This window comes from Chanodichthys erythropterus, chromosome 9 (genome assembly GCF_024489055.1).
Source record: "Chanodichthys erythropterus isolate Z2021 chromosome 9, ASM2448905v1, whole genome shotgun sequence".
NCBI lineage: Eukaryota > Metazoa > Chordata > Actinopteri > Cypriniformes > Xenocyprididae > Chanodichthys > Chanodichthys erythropterus.
Genome location: NC_090229.1, coordinates 19668237 through 19685368, shown reverse-complemented (window position 1 = coordinate 19685368; position 17132 = coordinate 19668237). Strand labels below are relative to the sequence as shown.

Below are 17132 nucleotides of genomic sequence, written 5' to 3'. Positions count from 1 at the left end.
TATACTGGTATTGACAATAATTGTGATATATAAAAAATGAAATATCATTATCGTGTTTATTAGGGGTATCGTAATACACTATTGCGATAAGCGTAATATTTCAAATGAAAATTAGTGATGTGCGCAACGACTAATTTCCTAAATGTTTAAACTGACATTTTGCAACCAACTAGTCGACTAGTCTGAACTTGTTTACTTCAAATATCTTTAGAGATTAGTATTTTTTTCTATTTTTACAGAAAATAGGGCGATGTGAGCATTATGGAACGCTAAACTCTTACATGTAATTTACATGCTGCAGAGGGCACCCTCGAGTAGAAAGTCCACAAGTGAGTTTCATAGGAGTAATAAAATGTATGACGTTCCAGGAAATGCCTAATATGGACAAAGACTTCCAGAGATTGCTGTTGTGGAATACAATGACACCTGACAGAGGCCACACAAAAGCCTTTGTGTATGAGGGTGTTTTCACACCAGAGCGTTTGTTTCGGAACCTGGTGCGTTTTCTCCCTTAGCTCGGTTCGTTTAGGCATATGTGAACGTGGCAATCACGCTCGGACCCACACCAAAACAATCGCTCCGAGATCGCCTGAATGAGGTGGTCTCGGCCCGATTGCAAACAAATTCTATGGCGGTTCGCTTGTGGTGTGAAAGCAATCCGATCTAACGAACCAAACTATATCATATTTAATAATGGGAAATGTCTTATATAAAATGCAGCAGTGTTTGATTCTGTGAGTGAGCACATTTAGTTACTGCAGTTAAAAACCAAAGACCACCTTTTCATCTTAAAATGTTGTGTAATCGTGCTTCTCCATGCAAGAATGCTGTCCCAATGAAGCCTTGATTTCAGCTCTAGGTTATAACATTCATATATAGTGTTTGTCTCAACACAGTTAGCCTACAAAACAGCGCTGGGAGATACAGAGAGAGCGTGCTTGAATTAATAAGAATGTAGTAGCCTACAGTGGGTACGGAAAGTATTCAGACCCCCTTACATTTTTCACTCTTTGTTATATTGCAGCCATTTGCTAAAATCATTTAAGTTCATTTTTTTTCCTCATTAATGTAAACACAGCATATTGACAGAAAAAAACAGAATTTTTGACATTTTTGCAGATTTATTAAAAAAGAAAAACTGAAATATCACATGGTCCTAAGTATTCAGACCCTTTGCTGTGACACTCATATATTAAACTCAGGTGCTGTCCATTTCTTCTGATCATCCTTGAGATGGTTCTACACCTTCATTTGAGTGCAGCTGTGTTTGATTATACTGATTGGACTTGATTAGGAAAGCCACACACCTGTCTATATAAGACCTTACAGCTCACAGTGCATGTCAGAGCAAATGAGAATCATGAGGTCAAAGGAACTGCCTGAAAAGCTCAGAGACATAATTGTGGCAAGGCATAGATCTGGCCAAGGTTACAAAAAAAAAAATTCTGCTGCACTTAAGGTTCCTAAGAGCACAGTGGCCTCCATAATCCTTAAATGGAAGACGTTTGGTATGACCAGAATACTTACTAGAGCTGGCAGTCCGGCCAAACTGAGCTATCGGGGGAGAAGAGCCTTGGTGAAAGAGGTAAAGAAGAACCCAAAGATCACTGTGGCTGAGCTCCAGAGATGCAGTCGGGAGATGGGAGAAAGTTGTAGAAAGTCAACCATCACTGCAGCCCTCCACCAGTTGGGACTTTATGGCAGAGTGGCCCAACGGAAGCCTCTCTTCAGTGCAAGAAACATGAAAGCCCGCATGGAGTTTGCTAAAAAACACCTGAAGGACTCCAAGATGGTGAGAAATAAGATTCTCTGGTCTGATGAGACCAAGATAGAACTTTTTGGCCTTAATTCTAAGCGATATGTGTGGAGAAAACCAGGCACTGCTCATCACCTGTCCAATACAGTCCCAACAGTGAAGCATGGTGGTGGCAGCATCATGCTGTGGGGGTGTTTTTCAGATGCAGGGACAGGACGACTGGTTGCAATCGAGGAAAAAGATGAATGCGGCCAAGTACAGGTATATCCTGGACGATATCCTCTCCAGAGTGCTCAGGACCTCAGACTGGGCCGAAGGTTTACCTTCCAACAAGACAATGACCCTAAGCACACAGCTAAAATAACGAAGGAGTGGCTTCACAACAACTCTGTGACTGTTCTTGAATGGCCCAGCCAGAGCCCTGACTTAGACCCAATTGAGCATCTCTGGAGAGACCTAAAAATGGCTGTCCACCAACGTTTACCATCCAACATGACAGAACTGGAGAGGATCTGCAAGGAGGAATGGCAGAGGATCCCCAAATCCAGGTGTGAAAAACTTGTTGCATCTTTCCCAAAAAGACTCATGGCTGTATTAGATCAAAAGGGTGCTTCTACTAATACTGAGCAAAGGGTCTGAATACTTAGGACCATGTGATATTTCAGTTTTTCTTTTTTAATAAATCTGCAAAAATGTCAAAAATTCTGTGTTTTTCTGTCAATATGGGGTGCTGTGTGTACATTAATGAGGGAAAGAAATGAACTTAAATGATTTTAGCAAATGGCTGCAATATAACAAAGAGTGAAAAATTGAAGGGGGTCTGAATACTTTCCGTACCCACTGTTTAATTTAACAGTGGGAATGACGCTACATTCGTATAGTGTTTGCGTGTGTCTTAACAGTTTAAAAAAAAGCCACAATAATCTCATGAAGCAAACTTGTCAGTCATCTTGATGGATGACGCAGAGGAAACTCTGACCAATAAGAGGACAGCTGTACAAGCATGTGACATGCATAAACACATTTTGGTACGCTTTGAAATACTGCCTTGTGAAAGCAAACCGAACCAAGAAGAAAAGGCAACATTGTAACAAATTAAGTCCGGAACAATGCAATCGATCTACAGGTGTGAAAACACCCTTAGAGAATGACAACACAGCTGAATCTGATCAGAAAACAAATACTCAAGCTTCAGGGAAAAAGAAAATAATTTTTGTCATGTTCTCCAATAAAATTATCCAGACATCCTTACACAAGAATTATTTTAATTATTTTTAATATAATCTTTCAGTAACACTTTACAATAAGGTTCATTAGTTAACATTTGTTAACATTTGTTAACATTTGTTAACTACATTAGTTAACAAGAACTAATAATGAACTGCACTTTTACAGCTTTTATTAATCTTTGTTAATGTTAATTTCAACATGTACTAATACGTTATTAAAATCTTAACATTAGTTAATGCACTGTGAACTAACATGAACAAATAACTGTATTTTCATTAACTAACGTTAACGAAGAATAGTAAATACAGTAACAAATGTATTGCTCATGGTTAGTTCATGTTAGTTAATACATTAACTAATGTTTAACTAATGAACCTTATTGTAAAGTGTTACCAATCTTTCTAGCTTTAAGCATAAACCTTGCTATTTTTTTAGATTAAAAGCAAGAAAAAAAAAAATAGGAAAAGGAAGCTTAAGGATTTATTAATTAAATTAATGACATACACATATTATTTATATATATATAAATCTTGCATTATTAAGAAAACTTTATTCATTTATTTGTATTTTCTTTTGAGAATGTTTATATATTTTTTAAAATTACTCTTGCCTGGTGAAAAAAAAAAAAAATAGGGGCACAAGCCATTCATACCACAATGAAATAGACTCCATAGTCCAAGTTAAAAAAGTCTATTAAAGTAACCTAGCAACACTCAAGAAACCAGATTACTCTAGCAACTGCAAAGCAATGCACTAAAAACCACTTAATGACTGAATAGCAACACCCTGACAACCACCCACGATGCCCTAACGTTCAAGAAAATATAAAAATCTAGTATACATAATGTTTATTAATGCTTTGCAAATGTAAACTCTTTTTATCATGTCAATAAAGCTTACTAAATCTTAAAGGAACTGAAATATGAGAGAGAGAATCAGTTTTCTATGCAATGATGAGAGAATGAGAGCACAAATCAGATCATTTGATGCCTCTAGATCTGAGAAGATTAAAATACTCTCATTCATTGTAAATATTAAAATTTGATGTTTCACAGAGGATTCGACTGCTGGTTTTCACCCATCATCCATGCTGTGCCTATAAAAACGACATAGACTGAGAGAATGTGCTCTATCATTTATCGTTACACAGCTGCGCTAACCGTAATTCAGCATTACACAAGATGTTTACTGTAATTAACCATTACACAGCTGCGTTTCTCTACATTATCATTCTTTTGTGCTTTGTAGTGCGCACAAGCAACCGCTTTCTTATTCCCTGATCTGTGCACATTTTCACTGCGTAGCTGTCAGGGTCATTCGGATTGGTTCAGTAGTTTTTCATCATCTCATGTCAGACAGCAATCTATGTGAAATTCCATTTTGTTTCTTAAAGTACTTTGATCTGAATTGCTCCTTCAACAGGGATCAGATTGAGACTCAGACATTTGTGATGGAAAAGCACTGGTAGACGGAGTTGTAACTTCCTCTGTGTGTGTATGTATTGACAGAAAGCCCGACTGGCCCGAATGAGAATTTCCAAAGGTGGCAGCTCTAGCGCCTTCCTGCACAGCAAACGAAATGGACTCAACCAATCACTGGAGCTAACGGTAAGAAACACACACACATTCTTTCACAAAAACAAAAACACACATTCAAGCTCATTTTTCCATATTTTGTTTCTGTTTGGCTCCCTTGTCATACATTATGCATGGTTTTCAACAAGATCCATATCAGGCAGTGCTTCAGTGCTGAGGTAAAAGCGTCAGGTTGTTTTGCTCTAAAAGTGTTTATTAGAGATTCACATGCGGTGATACGATCTTCAGCTCTTAAGAGCGATTATGAGATTTTCATGTTTGCATATTTACACAAACATCAGCTCAATTAACTCAATAACATCCAATTTATCAGGACAGAGTGATGAACTGATGTGAAAATGTCTTAATGTGTTGCTAAACACCCTCATTATGGATGGAGAGAGATCTGGTCTTTATTACTGCAGTTGTTTGAAGCTAAAATGTCTTCCTGGAAAAAGAAACTGTCAATTCTCTGAATGCGTTGAATTCATTTGAGGAACGAGGAATATGCTGAGAGTGAACAGCTAGTATAGAGACAGATTGCATGCCACTCTACAGCTAACCAGTTTTACAGAACATCCTCAGAGAGGTCCAGTGAGTGAAGCAGACGGGAACCTTGCAATATTACGCCTTTTGTTCTGTTCTCAGACCTCAAGACTGTTTTAATAGTGTGGAAAAATTTACTTAATGAATATACTTAAATATAAATATATCAGTGCTGTCAATTGATTAAAAAAAATGTATCTTACATTTTATCTGTAATTAATTGTGATTAATCAGTTTTTAATATTTTTATATTGTAATAATTTCATTTTCTCCAAATTAACATAGAAACAACTTAAAGACAGTATATTTTAAATATATTGGTTTAAAGGTGCCATCAAATGGAAAATTGAATTTACCTTGGCATAGTTGAATAAGAAGAGTTCAGTACATGGAAATGACATACAGTGAGTCTCAAACTTCATTGTTTCCTCCTTCTTATATAAATCTCATTTGTTTAAAAGACCTCTGTAGAACAGGTGAATCTCAACATAACACCAACTGTTATGTAACAGTCAGGATCATTAATAAGTATGACCCCAATATTTGCATATGTCAGCCCATGTTCAAGGCATTAGACAAGGGCAGCCAGTATTAACGTCTGGATCTGTGCACAGCTGAATCATCAGACTAGGTAAGCAAGTAAAGACAATAGCGAAAAATGGCAGATGGAGCGATAATAACTGACATGATCCATGATATTTTTAGTGATATTTGTAAATTGTCTTTCTAAATGTTTCGTTAGCATGTTGCTAATGTACTGTTAAATGTGGTTAAAGTTACCATCGTTTATTACTGTATTCACGGAGACAAGGGCCGTCGCTATTTTCATTTTTAAACGCTTGCAGTCTGTATAATTCATAAACACAACTTCATTCTTTATAAATCTATTTTGAGGGTTATATTAGCTGTGTGAACTTTGTTTATGCTGTTTAAGGCAAGCGAGAGCTCCGGGGGCGGGGCGCGTGAGGAATTAAAGGGGCCGCAGCCTGAATCAGTGCATTTCTAATTATGCCCCAAAATAGGCAGTTAAAAAAATGTATTAAAAAAAAATATATGGGGTATTTTGAGCTAAAACGTCACAGACACATTCAGGGGACACCTTAGACTTAAATTACATCTCGTAAAAAAACGTTTGATGGCACCTTTAATGGCACATTTTTATGAATAAAGGCCAGTATCACTGATACTAATACTATAAAATATTTTTTTTAAACATTAATTATAGACATTCATCATTATAGTAGGAGAGAGCGGGGACTTTCTCAGTTTGTGTAAATTCACTTAGGGTTCAGAGTATTTATTTTTTTCCCACATTAATTTCACACATCCAGTATAATTATGTGGTTTTGTACTGTGGTTTTGTTATGTGGTATATACTTTTTTTCTTGATTTACCCCAAAAGAATGGAAGTGAAATGTGACAACATGCCCCATAAGTGGGGCACATTGTAACATGACCATACAACAGCTTAAAATGTCATCTGATGTAATAAAAAAAATATATACAAGACATAGATATTTTGTGAATAAAATAGAATTATTAAGTTTTTCATATAAAATAATGGCATTTTTTAATAATTAAAAATAAACAAATTTTTGCAAAACAAACAGACCTCAAAAGACAGCTATACAGCATAGTTCAAAACATAATAATTAATGATTTCTGAACACTGACTGTCAGTCTTTATTCACCTTTTTCTCATGGTTTATCAATAGAATTCATAAAAGTATAGAATAGAATAGCATAGTTCTAAGAGAGGCACATTGTAACTGCGATTATAAATTAAATATATGAATCCTTGTTAAAGCTACAGTTTTCTCTGCTACCTTTTTCCTTTAATTAACATTAATGACAGACATCACAGCAATTAATTTATTAGGCTGCTGTGATTTTAAGACTTGCCACTGCCGAACATGATGCATGATTCATTTAAGAGGTTATTTAATTCAATTAAGACTGCTCTTATGATGATACTCGACAAAACGGACATTTTGGCATAATTCTGTGTGTTAGTATTTGTTCAAGCATGGAAGAGAACTCGATACTGGCGCGTGTCTTTCCAAGTAGGGCTTCTCTCACACAGACACCACATTCAAAGACAGAGCATTCTCGTTTGTCTTGTGGCACTTGAATGGTTTAAAAGCATTTGCGTGAATAAGAGCATGATCATCCAATGTAACGCTCTCCAAATTATGATGGAAAAAACGGAAGCTGATTAACACACTAATTTTGACAGCACTAATTAAACAGTAGATAAAAACAAGATATGGTTGTATGATACTGATAAGCAGCATGGAAAATGGATCTGTATGGACACCTTCTGAGAACCAAATACCAAACTTTCCTGGCTAACCAAACAAAACCATTAAAATAATGTTCTGGGAACCAGAAACTAATGTTCTGGAAACGTTATAATAATGTTATGAGAATGTTAACATTATACAAACCAAAAACTAACGTTCTGGGAACATTAGATTAACGTTAAAAAACTTTCATGGCTAACCATACAAAACCATAAAAATAACATGCTGGGAACCAAAAACTAATGTTCTGGAAACTTTATAATAACGTTGTAAGAACGTTAGATTAACATTATACAAACCAAAAACTAACATTCTGGGAATGTTAGATTACCATTAGAATAACGTACTGGGTACTTTAAAAAAAAAATTCTTGGTTAATTAAACAAAACCATAAAAAAAACGTTCTGTAAACGTTATAGTAATGTTATGAGAATGTTAGAATAAAGTCATACAAACCAAAAACTAACATTCTGGGAACGTTAGATTAACGTTAGAATAACGTTCTGGGAATGTTAAAAAAAAAAACTTTCCTGGCTGTTAACTGGGTAATTAACTGGTAATTAATGTTTTTTCAGGAATCCACTTGACCCCATACAATATTAAATACAAAATCACATTTCTGAAAAGTGTATGTCTACTTTAGGGCTGTCATTAAGGATTATTTTGGTAATCGAGTAATCGGTCGATTATTATGACAAGTGATTGAGTAATCGGATATTTTTTGTGGTAGTAAAAATAGACCTAAGCAAAGACCTAATCCTTAAAATACATATATAATAAAATGAGGCAATAATAGTTGGTTCAAATAATGTATCAAAAGCAAGTGATTTTATGGTTTTATAGAACAACACTGATTAAATATATAATATACATAATATAAACAATCCTCAAATGCCTGCAGAGGGTGTCCACTTTACAGCAGATCAAATCCTTGTTTAATATTTGCCAAACGATATTTTATTCAAATGTTTAATTAATCTTTAATATTTGGCCACTTCTTTATGATAGAAATGCTACAGCCACTGTAATTTCTTTAACATGAATATGTTGACAATCAAAACATGCAAACTCAAAGCCAGAGTTTAAACTTTTATTTTGAAATCGAGATGAACAGTTCACAGGTTTATAAATAATTTACCTTACAAATCTGATGAAATGGCACACACTGCGTTCCCAGATGAAAGATTAAGCAACCCAGATGCACAGCATATGCAGAGATAGAGTTTGAGACATGCTCCACGCATGTAAATGATAACAGTACATGCGGAGCAGCGTTTACTCTGAGACGCACATAACCTACAACCATGTAAATAATTAAAGCAGATATAAAATCTGCAGCACATATATTTCTTTAATTGAATTGCTGCCTTTGCGAATTCACAATAGCATTATATGCTATGGTTTTTAAATGGTTCCAATAGATCCTTAGAAAACAATCTAATAATGCTGTTCATGGATTCTCGTCCGTGGAATTTGCAACTTCCGGTATTTTGCCGGTAACTTGCACAGGTAAATTTCAATCGAGGATTTTTTTTAAATCGAGTACTCGAATTTAATCGAGGAATCATAACAGCCCTAGTCTACTTTGTGGTAAAACAAATTGATGAAGTATCAACAATATCGGTCTACAAAGGTTTTATCAGATCAAGGGATTTGTCAAAGGGAAAAAAATAAGTAATTATTTTCAAAATTACAGTTTTTATGGCACTGTTTACACCTGGCATTAAGAAACGTTTTTTGTCAATCCGATCACAAGTGGATGATGCCAAATACAGGTGTAAACAGGTGCAAATGTTTTGAGCTTGTCCATTTTCAACCTCTTCAAAGGTAGTCAAAAATGCATTTGACCAGATTGCTTTTGTGGTATAGACGCTCATGTGGTCAAATGTCGAACTACAAAAGACCACCTACTGACCTAATGCGAAAACATGAGATTTAAACTTTGTCAGCTGAAGACCTAAGTTTGGTTTGAAGATGAAAATGTACCAAGCAATGTTCTCTCACCATTCCTTATTTTAAACAGCATACATTTACATAGCTCCTCCCCATGAAGAAATCAGGACAGAAGTGGTCGAACGTAGACAAAATAGATTAAAACAACAAGTGTAAACGGGTATTCGTCTCCCTTGTCTACTTGTGATCTGATCCACTTAAAGGCATCTTAATACCAGTTGTAAACGGGGCCTTTAACTCCAAATATAAAAACAGTAAAGTCAATAGCAACAGAAAAAAGGAGGGTTAAAATACACATCTGGATTTTTTCCCTCTTAAAAAAGAGGCCTTGGAGGGTGAATCACAAGAACTCTGAAAACCATGAAAAATGCGCTTAACTGTCACAAAAATGTCAAAATGGAAAAATTTGTAATGGTCCTAAAAACAGGCTTCATTTTCTTTATGCAAAGTATTCTTATAATAAGCAGTCCTTTGATTTTAGGGTTAATTTGAGGTTGCTTAATGCGATTCACCCAAGAATGGTCTGATTTGCATCAAATGGAAAAGCTGGTTCTAGGTTAGCCTGTCTGAGGAGCTTATAAATACCACACAGTTCACAGGCAAACATGCAGTCTGCTCAGAATAAGAGTACTCAGGGTTTGTTACTGTAAAACACCTAATTTTGCTTTCTCTTCATTTCTATCAATATCTTTCTTTTTCCTTTCTGTCTTTCTCTCCTCCTACACATCACTGACTGACTCACTCATGTTATTTTGGTGCTCGCATTGTGTTGAGACATTGTGGAAATGGCGAAAATGTGGAGCAGTGTATGTGCGTTCAGCCGGAGGGCCCAGTGTGCGAGCAGGAAAAAGTGCTACGATAAAAGAGACAGATATGAGGAGTCTTAGTAACTGTACCTATGGATTTGTGAAACAGGAAAGTGGAATCACTCTGATTCGCCCAATCCTCTGAGGCCCCTCGTCCTTCCTTTCTCTCAGGCTTTGTTTATTTAAAGTTATGGATGATATATTGTGCTGCTCTGTTATGGATGAAGTTCCTTCCAAAAGCAGTAAACCACTCTCCATGTCTCTCCCTCGCACTCTTACACAACAGCAGCTCCCCTATTACAAGATGAAACTTTCACCACAGGTACTGAGCCAAACACACACTCTGTCCCTCTCTGCACTTCATTATTCATGCATGATATCTGATGATTCCTTAAAAACCTATGTCTGTGTGTGTTTCTGCAGGGATCCTTAGAGGAGGACCAGCAACTGAAAAAGACCACATCTCTGCTGGAGAGCCAACATCACCATCTTCTGCACTGCCTAGAGAAGACTACGGTCAGTTAGAAGTAGTGATGAGCACTTTCGAAACACTGCTTCATTAAGCTTTACAAATCTTTTGTATTGAAATCACTGTTCAGACTGTGTATCAAACTCGCCAAGTCATGTGATTACAGCAAACAAGGCTTCGTCATACTGTTTTGAACGTTTCAAAGTTCCGACCGACGGCTGTTTCTACCTTGGATTAAAAATATAAATGGTACTTGAGACTTTTTATCTCACAATTTCGTCAAATTTTTTTCTCTAAGATATAGTTAGATATAAACTGAGAATCGTGAGATATAAACTCGAAAATTGTAAGAAAAAAAAAGGCAGAACTGTGAGAAATCAACTCACAATTGCAAGAAAAAAAGTCAGAATTGTGACATAAAAAGTCGCAATTACCTTATTTTATTTTGATCTTGGTATGTTTTATAGTGTAGATTTAATTTCAGTTACTTTAATGAATTTTAATACTTATGCATGTAAATACAACAAGGATAAGTTAGAAAGATAGTTAATTGTTTCTAATTGGCATAGTTTGCCAAGCCCAGCCTAATGACACATAAAACAAGCACTATACACATTATAAAACAAGCACTATAGCTTTACATTTAATAAAAATGTAATTACTTGTAGATTACATTTAATACTTTACACTTTGATGAAAACATTTGCAATTGCTCTGATAAGGGTGTAATTATACATGTTTGGGCGCGTTTTTTCCAGCAGGTGGCGACATATTATGATGTTTTGAGCGCTTCGGAAAAAAAATTGGTTGAGTTTCGAAAAGCATAGTTTCTTTAATGAGTAATTAAAAGCATTCAATTGCTCTGAAGTTAAAGTCAACGCAAAATATATCCCATTATCAATTGTAAATGAATCTGCCGTCTTATACACGATTTATCAGCGCGAGGCAACAAGCTTCCAGAGACAAACAATGAAGGCATAACTGGGAAGTGATGCAAAAAAACACAACACAGCCAATCAGAACAATTAACTCTGTTTGCTAGCTGCTCTCTCGCACACAAAAAAACTGCACAGCATTAAGCACGTACCGTGCATTTCCATGACATCCGCGATGTCCCACCCTTTTTTGCATTGCTTTGTGGAACTTGAGGGCTTTGTCATGTATAATCCAATGTTTTTCAACGTCCACAATCAATCACACCCTCCTCGGTTTTGGATGTTTAACATATAATTCTGGTCCAGTTATATTTCTGTGTGTGCGGGGCTACCCGACGCGGCGCCACAGATGTAACATAGGCCTACAAGCAACATGTAATATATGTTTAAACATAATATTTTATTAAACACATTTTAACAATAAAGAGGCATTATCATTGTTAAACACAGAATAAATCCAAGCAAAATGTCTTACAAATAACAACCAGGAATAGGCCTATAGCAAATTGTAAGTACTTGATAAATTGACATTTGAAAGGAGGTACGACATATAAAATACATAGTGTTGTTCTGCGTATTAGTTTGGTAAAAAAAATAAAATAAAAAAAATCTTTAATCAAAATGTAGTCTAACTTTGCAATAATGACCTTTCTTAACAGTGACATAATCAAGATGAGGACATGAAAAATTATATGAACTAATTATATAGTTTCACCCCTCCCCAGTTCAATCAAATCAAGTCCCGCCCTACAATATTAACCACAGAATATTTACTTTTACAGATGCATTTAATTACATCACCAAACTTGTCTTATGCAATGTATAGGCTAAAAACGAAGGAAATTATTTGATTGTTTTGTCACATTACACAAGTCAAAAGGCACCAAATGCTATTTCCTATTCTCTATAATATGCAAAAATGAAAATGCACATTACAAGAAAAAGGATCATGTAAATAAAACATTAGAAATCAATAAACTGAGGGAAATAATCTTTGTGTTTGTGAACAGAATCACGAGTTTGTGGATGAGCGTCTGTATGAGCAGGGGTACCTGCAGACAGCACTGCAGAACTTCCCATCGCAGAGTCCATCTCTCTCCAGTGAAGAGGGCATCACGGGCACCTGCTGCTCTCGGAGAACCAAGAAGAACATCCAGGCTCTCAATGCCACACACACACACTCACACACGCACAACCTACAGGAGCTTAGCGCCTTACACATCCATTGTGGGGAACAGCAACCACTCAACACCAGGTTAGCACTCCTTCCTGATAAAGACACCCACATGGCCTAAGGGTTAATTCTTATTTTTATATGATATGAAGGTCACATGACGGCTGTTATAAAAAAGTCGGCATGAAACAGAAGTTAGTCTTTTCTAGTGTGACATAGCTACATCTGAGCTTCTCGTTTGAGGAGTTGATTTTCTCCATGGGGGATAGATTGGATGGTTGTGGTTTGCTATTGCTGTGATCTCAAGTGAGTGACAAGTTGTCCCTCCCTCACGCCAGTAAACACATCATCAAAGAAGAGATGTCGCTGCATGAGGGAGGGCAAGTTATTTTGATTAAAGATTATGAGGGTACTTGAATTAAGAAAAAAGATGTGCATGGATACATCATTTATAATAAATACTGCAATATTCCATAAAAAAATAAAAAAAATAAATGATTTCATGGTGACTAACATACTTTTTAAATGCTTTAGATTTGATTGTTTACCCTGTCACAAGTATGCAAATTTATTATAAAAACATGAATTGCTAAATGTAAAATTCAAGACAATTTAAACAAATAAAAGTAAATATAAACCATTTTAAAGGTGACCTATTATGCCCTTTTTTACAAGATGTAATATAAGTCTCTGGTGTCCCCAGAATGTGTCTGTGAAGTTTCAGCTCAAAATACCCCACAGATCATTTATTATAGCTTGTCAAAATTTGCCCCTATTTGGGTGTGAGCAAAAATACACCATTTTTGTGTATGTCCCTTTAAATGCAAATGAGCTGCTGCTCCCGGCCCCCTTTCCAGAAGAGGGCGGAGCTTTAAGAGCTTACGTTTTGGTTGCTCAACAACAACAAAGCTGAAGAATCTCACGCAGCAAAAATGACGATTGTCAGTAACGTGTTCAGCCTTACATTGTTCAAACCGGAGTTGGAGAATGATGGAACGACTCAGGAAGAAGTTACATCTTATAGAATGGAACTGAACGGTTAGTGGATAAATTTATGTCGTTGCTGTGGAGTTGATTCAACTCATCGACTAGCATGTGCCGTCATGTTAATCTTTTGTGCAAATCCAGTGTTGAATTGACCCTCGTTTGTGAAGCAGTCCGGTGTAAAATGACGGCATGGTAACAACACTCTACTACAACAACTCTTCCTCTTTTCTAAAGCAGCCCAAAATGGCCTCGCCCCTTTGTTGTGTTCCCGGGGGCGGGGTTTATGTCAATTTTGGGGTTCGTGATGACACCAACCCTGGAAGAAGATCATTGCAGTCCCTATACCAGCTGTTTGTTGTAGTCCTTAAAAAGTGATTTCTGTAAAAGAAAATATCTCCCTTTGCATTGAACTTTGAGCATCGTAACTTTGCAGATGTTGTTTATGCTCAAACAGCAACATTACACACTAACTAAAGTTAAAAAACAGAAATCATAATCAAGGACCCCTTTAACAGTATTATTAGGGTCTCATGGGACCCCAAACATAAAAAGGAGGCCTATAGTCATTCTCAACAGAATGTGAGGGTTAAAAGGTAAATATCACATGTTAACAGCATTTTTGTGTGTGTTATTTCCAAGCAAGATCTAATTTCTGTCACATAAGGCAAAAAAATAAATAAATAAATAAATAATAATTTAAAAAAAAAAAAAAAATATATATATATATATATATATATATATATATATATATATATATATATATATATATATATATATATATATATATTCATTTGTGTGTTTAGGATGTATGAAATGCTATCTATGAAATTAGCCTTAGTAGAGTAATTAAATAAACAAGTTGGATGTGAAAAGAGTTCTAAGACCTCTGTCTCTTTCTCTCTGTCTCAGTCGTTCCAGTCTCAATCTGATGTCGGATGAATCAGGGAGTCTGAACTGCAAGAGCAGTGGACTGGTTACCACGGCAATCATCAGTATCCCAACCCCTCCCTCAAACAACTCTCGAGGCAGTCCCGACGCTCCGCCCCCTCCGAACCCAGACGCTCCGCCTCTTCCGAACCCTGGCTCTGATGTGGTGAAAATCTCTGCGCTGTAGGAGAAAACAGAACTCAGGAAGAGAAACTGATGAGTAGCCTGCCCCCTAGTGGGAGAAGAAGTGCACTGACTCAGACTCTCTAAAAGAAATAAAACAACATTGATATGTCTGTGTAAATGAGAGAAAAAGGACGGCCATGAGTATTCAATCACTCTCCATCAGGACTGATAAAGAAGAGGGTGTCACTGCAGTGTCACTGTGCATAAAACATTTCTCCTTTTTCCTTCTAGTTTTCTGTTGGGTCATACTGTTTTTTAAATCGTCAAAAAGATGAATATTTTGACAAGAGATGGAGGCAAGAGGTCGAGTTTTGTTTTCATCCAAGAGTCTTGTTTGTTTATTATCTGTTCCAACATCGCAGACAGCCTCTCAAAGCCTCGGCTTTCTTTATCCCAATTATGTTGTTTTGATCTAGAGTAATTCCTAAAGGATAAGAGAAAATCTACTTTAGAGTCTGAGGGAGACTATATGAGGGCGACAGTGTTTCTTAGACCGTGCTAAGTTTTTATTTTTGGAATATTTGGTCAGAGTTAGGTCTAACTTGAATGTTTCTGCCCCGCGTGTATGTGTGCGTGTGTGAATTACGGAATCGTCCTTCAAAATTTCAGCCTCTCACACAGTTCGTGCCTCTCAGGGGGAAGAGAGTTCCCTTGTTCAAGCCACTGTCTCTCCCTGAGTCCAAAACATTGAGCCGACTTTGTAACGTTAGTTGTGACCTATCAAACATTACTATGTAATATAGAACCAAAAAAAAGAGAGAAAGAATCATGAAAGTGTTTTTAAAACTCTGTGACTACAAGCACAAGGCGTCGCTGAGATTTTGTGATTACAATGTGTATCAAGCCTTGGTTTAACTGTGAATATTGTTGATAGAATATTTTGTAATATTTAGCCATTGTTTGGCGAAACCAGAGCAGCTGCCTACCCCGCCCCTTTTTGTCCACCCCGCCCTTTTATGTCTGCCCCGCCCCTTTCCTCTGTCCACTGCTGGCCTGCTTCCTGTAGTTGTTCTGATCTAAGTGTTATTGTCATTATCGCTCAGTGGGTATTTAAAATGTGTCTAGTTTGCGTAAAAACTACATGGGTAGGAAACTTTTGATGTTTGTGTTTTTCATTAACAGTGAATGTTTTCGTTAATCTAGATTTCAAGTCATTCGTTGCTGTTAGAGGAGAAACGGTCAACCGTACAAACCAATTAGAGATATTTTCCACCTCTTTTCTCTCCCTCTAAACTCCTTCCTTTTCTGTCTCTTTTTTTTTTTTTTTTTTTTTTTTTTGTCAGCCATGTTAAGGAGAATGGCACTGCCAATGATATATAGTTCAAATTTGTTGTCATGTAATGGAAAGACCGTTTCGTCTGTGTTGTTTACTATGCCCAATCCTATTCTCAAAACTGCCAGCAATCAACCACATGTCCCCCTGAGCTCTGCCTTTTGTACCATAATCCCCATCCCCGAACTCTAAACCGCACCCATCCCCTTAAACCCCACTCACTTGTGCCTCTTACACCAGCATACATTGAAAATGACCCCCTCCCCTCAGGACGTTATAGTTCCAGGACCACTGAGTTTTAGTGTTCAGTGCAATGAAACACACACTAGACCTCATATCAACTCATTTTCACCCAAAAATGAAAATTCTGTCATCATTTACTCACCCTCAAACCTTTATAAATTTCTTTGTTGAATGTTTGAAACCAAGCAGATCTCGCCCCCCTCCCCCTTGACTACCACAGTAGGAAAACATGTTTTAAAAAAGTTGCCACTATTCCAGTCTTCTCTTTTCGTCACATTAGCCACACGCAGCTCTGGTGACATGAATAATCTGTCATTTCAGTGCAAATTTTTTTCAAATTCATTTGTAACAAAATTACCTTCTATCAGATCAAGCAGATCTCACCCCCATTGACTACCATAGTAGGAAAACATTTTTTAAAAAAGGATTAGGGTCATTTGGAAGAATGTTTGTAACCAAGCAAATCTCACCCCCCATTTCACTTCCATTTTTCCTACTATTGCAGTCAATGGTGGGACGAGATCTACTTGGTTACAAACATTCTTCTAAATATCTTCCTTTGCGTACAGCAGAACAAAGACAATTTATACAGGTTTGGACCAACTTGAGGGGGAGTAAATGGGTGAACTATCCCTTTAATCTTGGTTTAAGCCCCTTTTAGATAGAATAAGCCATATTTTCCAGAAAGAAAAAAAATCGTATTCAATAATTGCATAACCGATAAATAACCTATACTTGAACTTTAAAGCCGAAGTGGATGTCCAGTTACA

General features: G+C 36.5%; 1 protein-coding gene across 1 annotated transcript in view; it reads left to right on the top strand.

Moving 5' to 3' along the window:
• kcnd3 (potassium voltage-gated channel, Shal-related subfamily, member 3) overlaps positions 1-14847 on the top strand; it is a 120275-nt gene extending 105428 nt beyond the window's left edge. Inside the window, exons 3-7 of the mRNA XM_067393768.1 lie at positions 4495-4593; positions 10455-10490; positions 10592-10684; positions 12583-12827; positions 14643-14847. Of these exons, the coding sequence (XP_067249869.1) occupies positions 4495-4593; positions 10455-10490; positions 10592-10684; positions 12583-12827; positions 14643-14847 (678 nt within the window). The remainder of the gene's footprint in view (positions 1-4494; positions 4594-10454; positions 10491-10591; positions 10685-12582; positions 12828-14642) is intronic.
• Positions 14848-17132: the final 2285 nt, after the last annotated feature.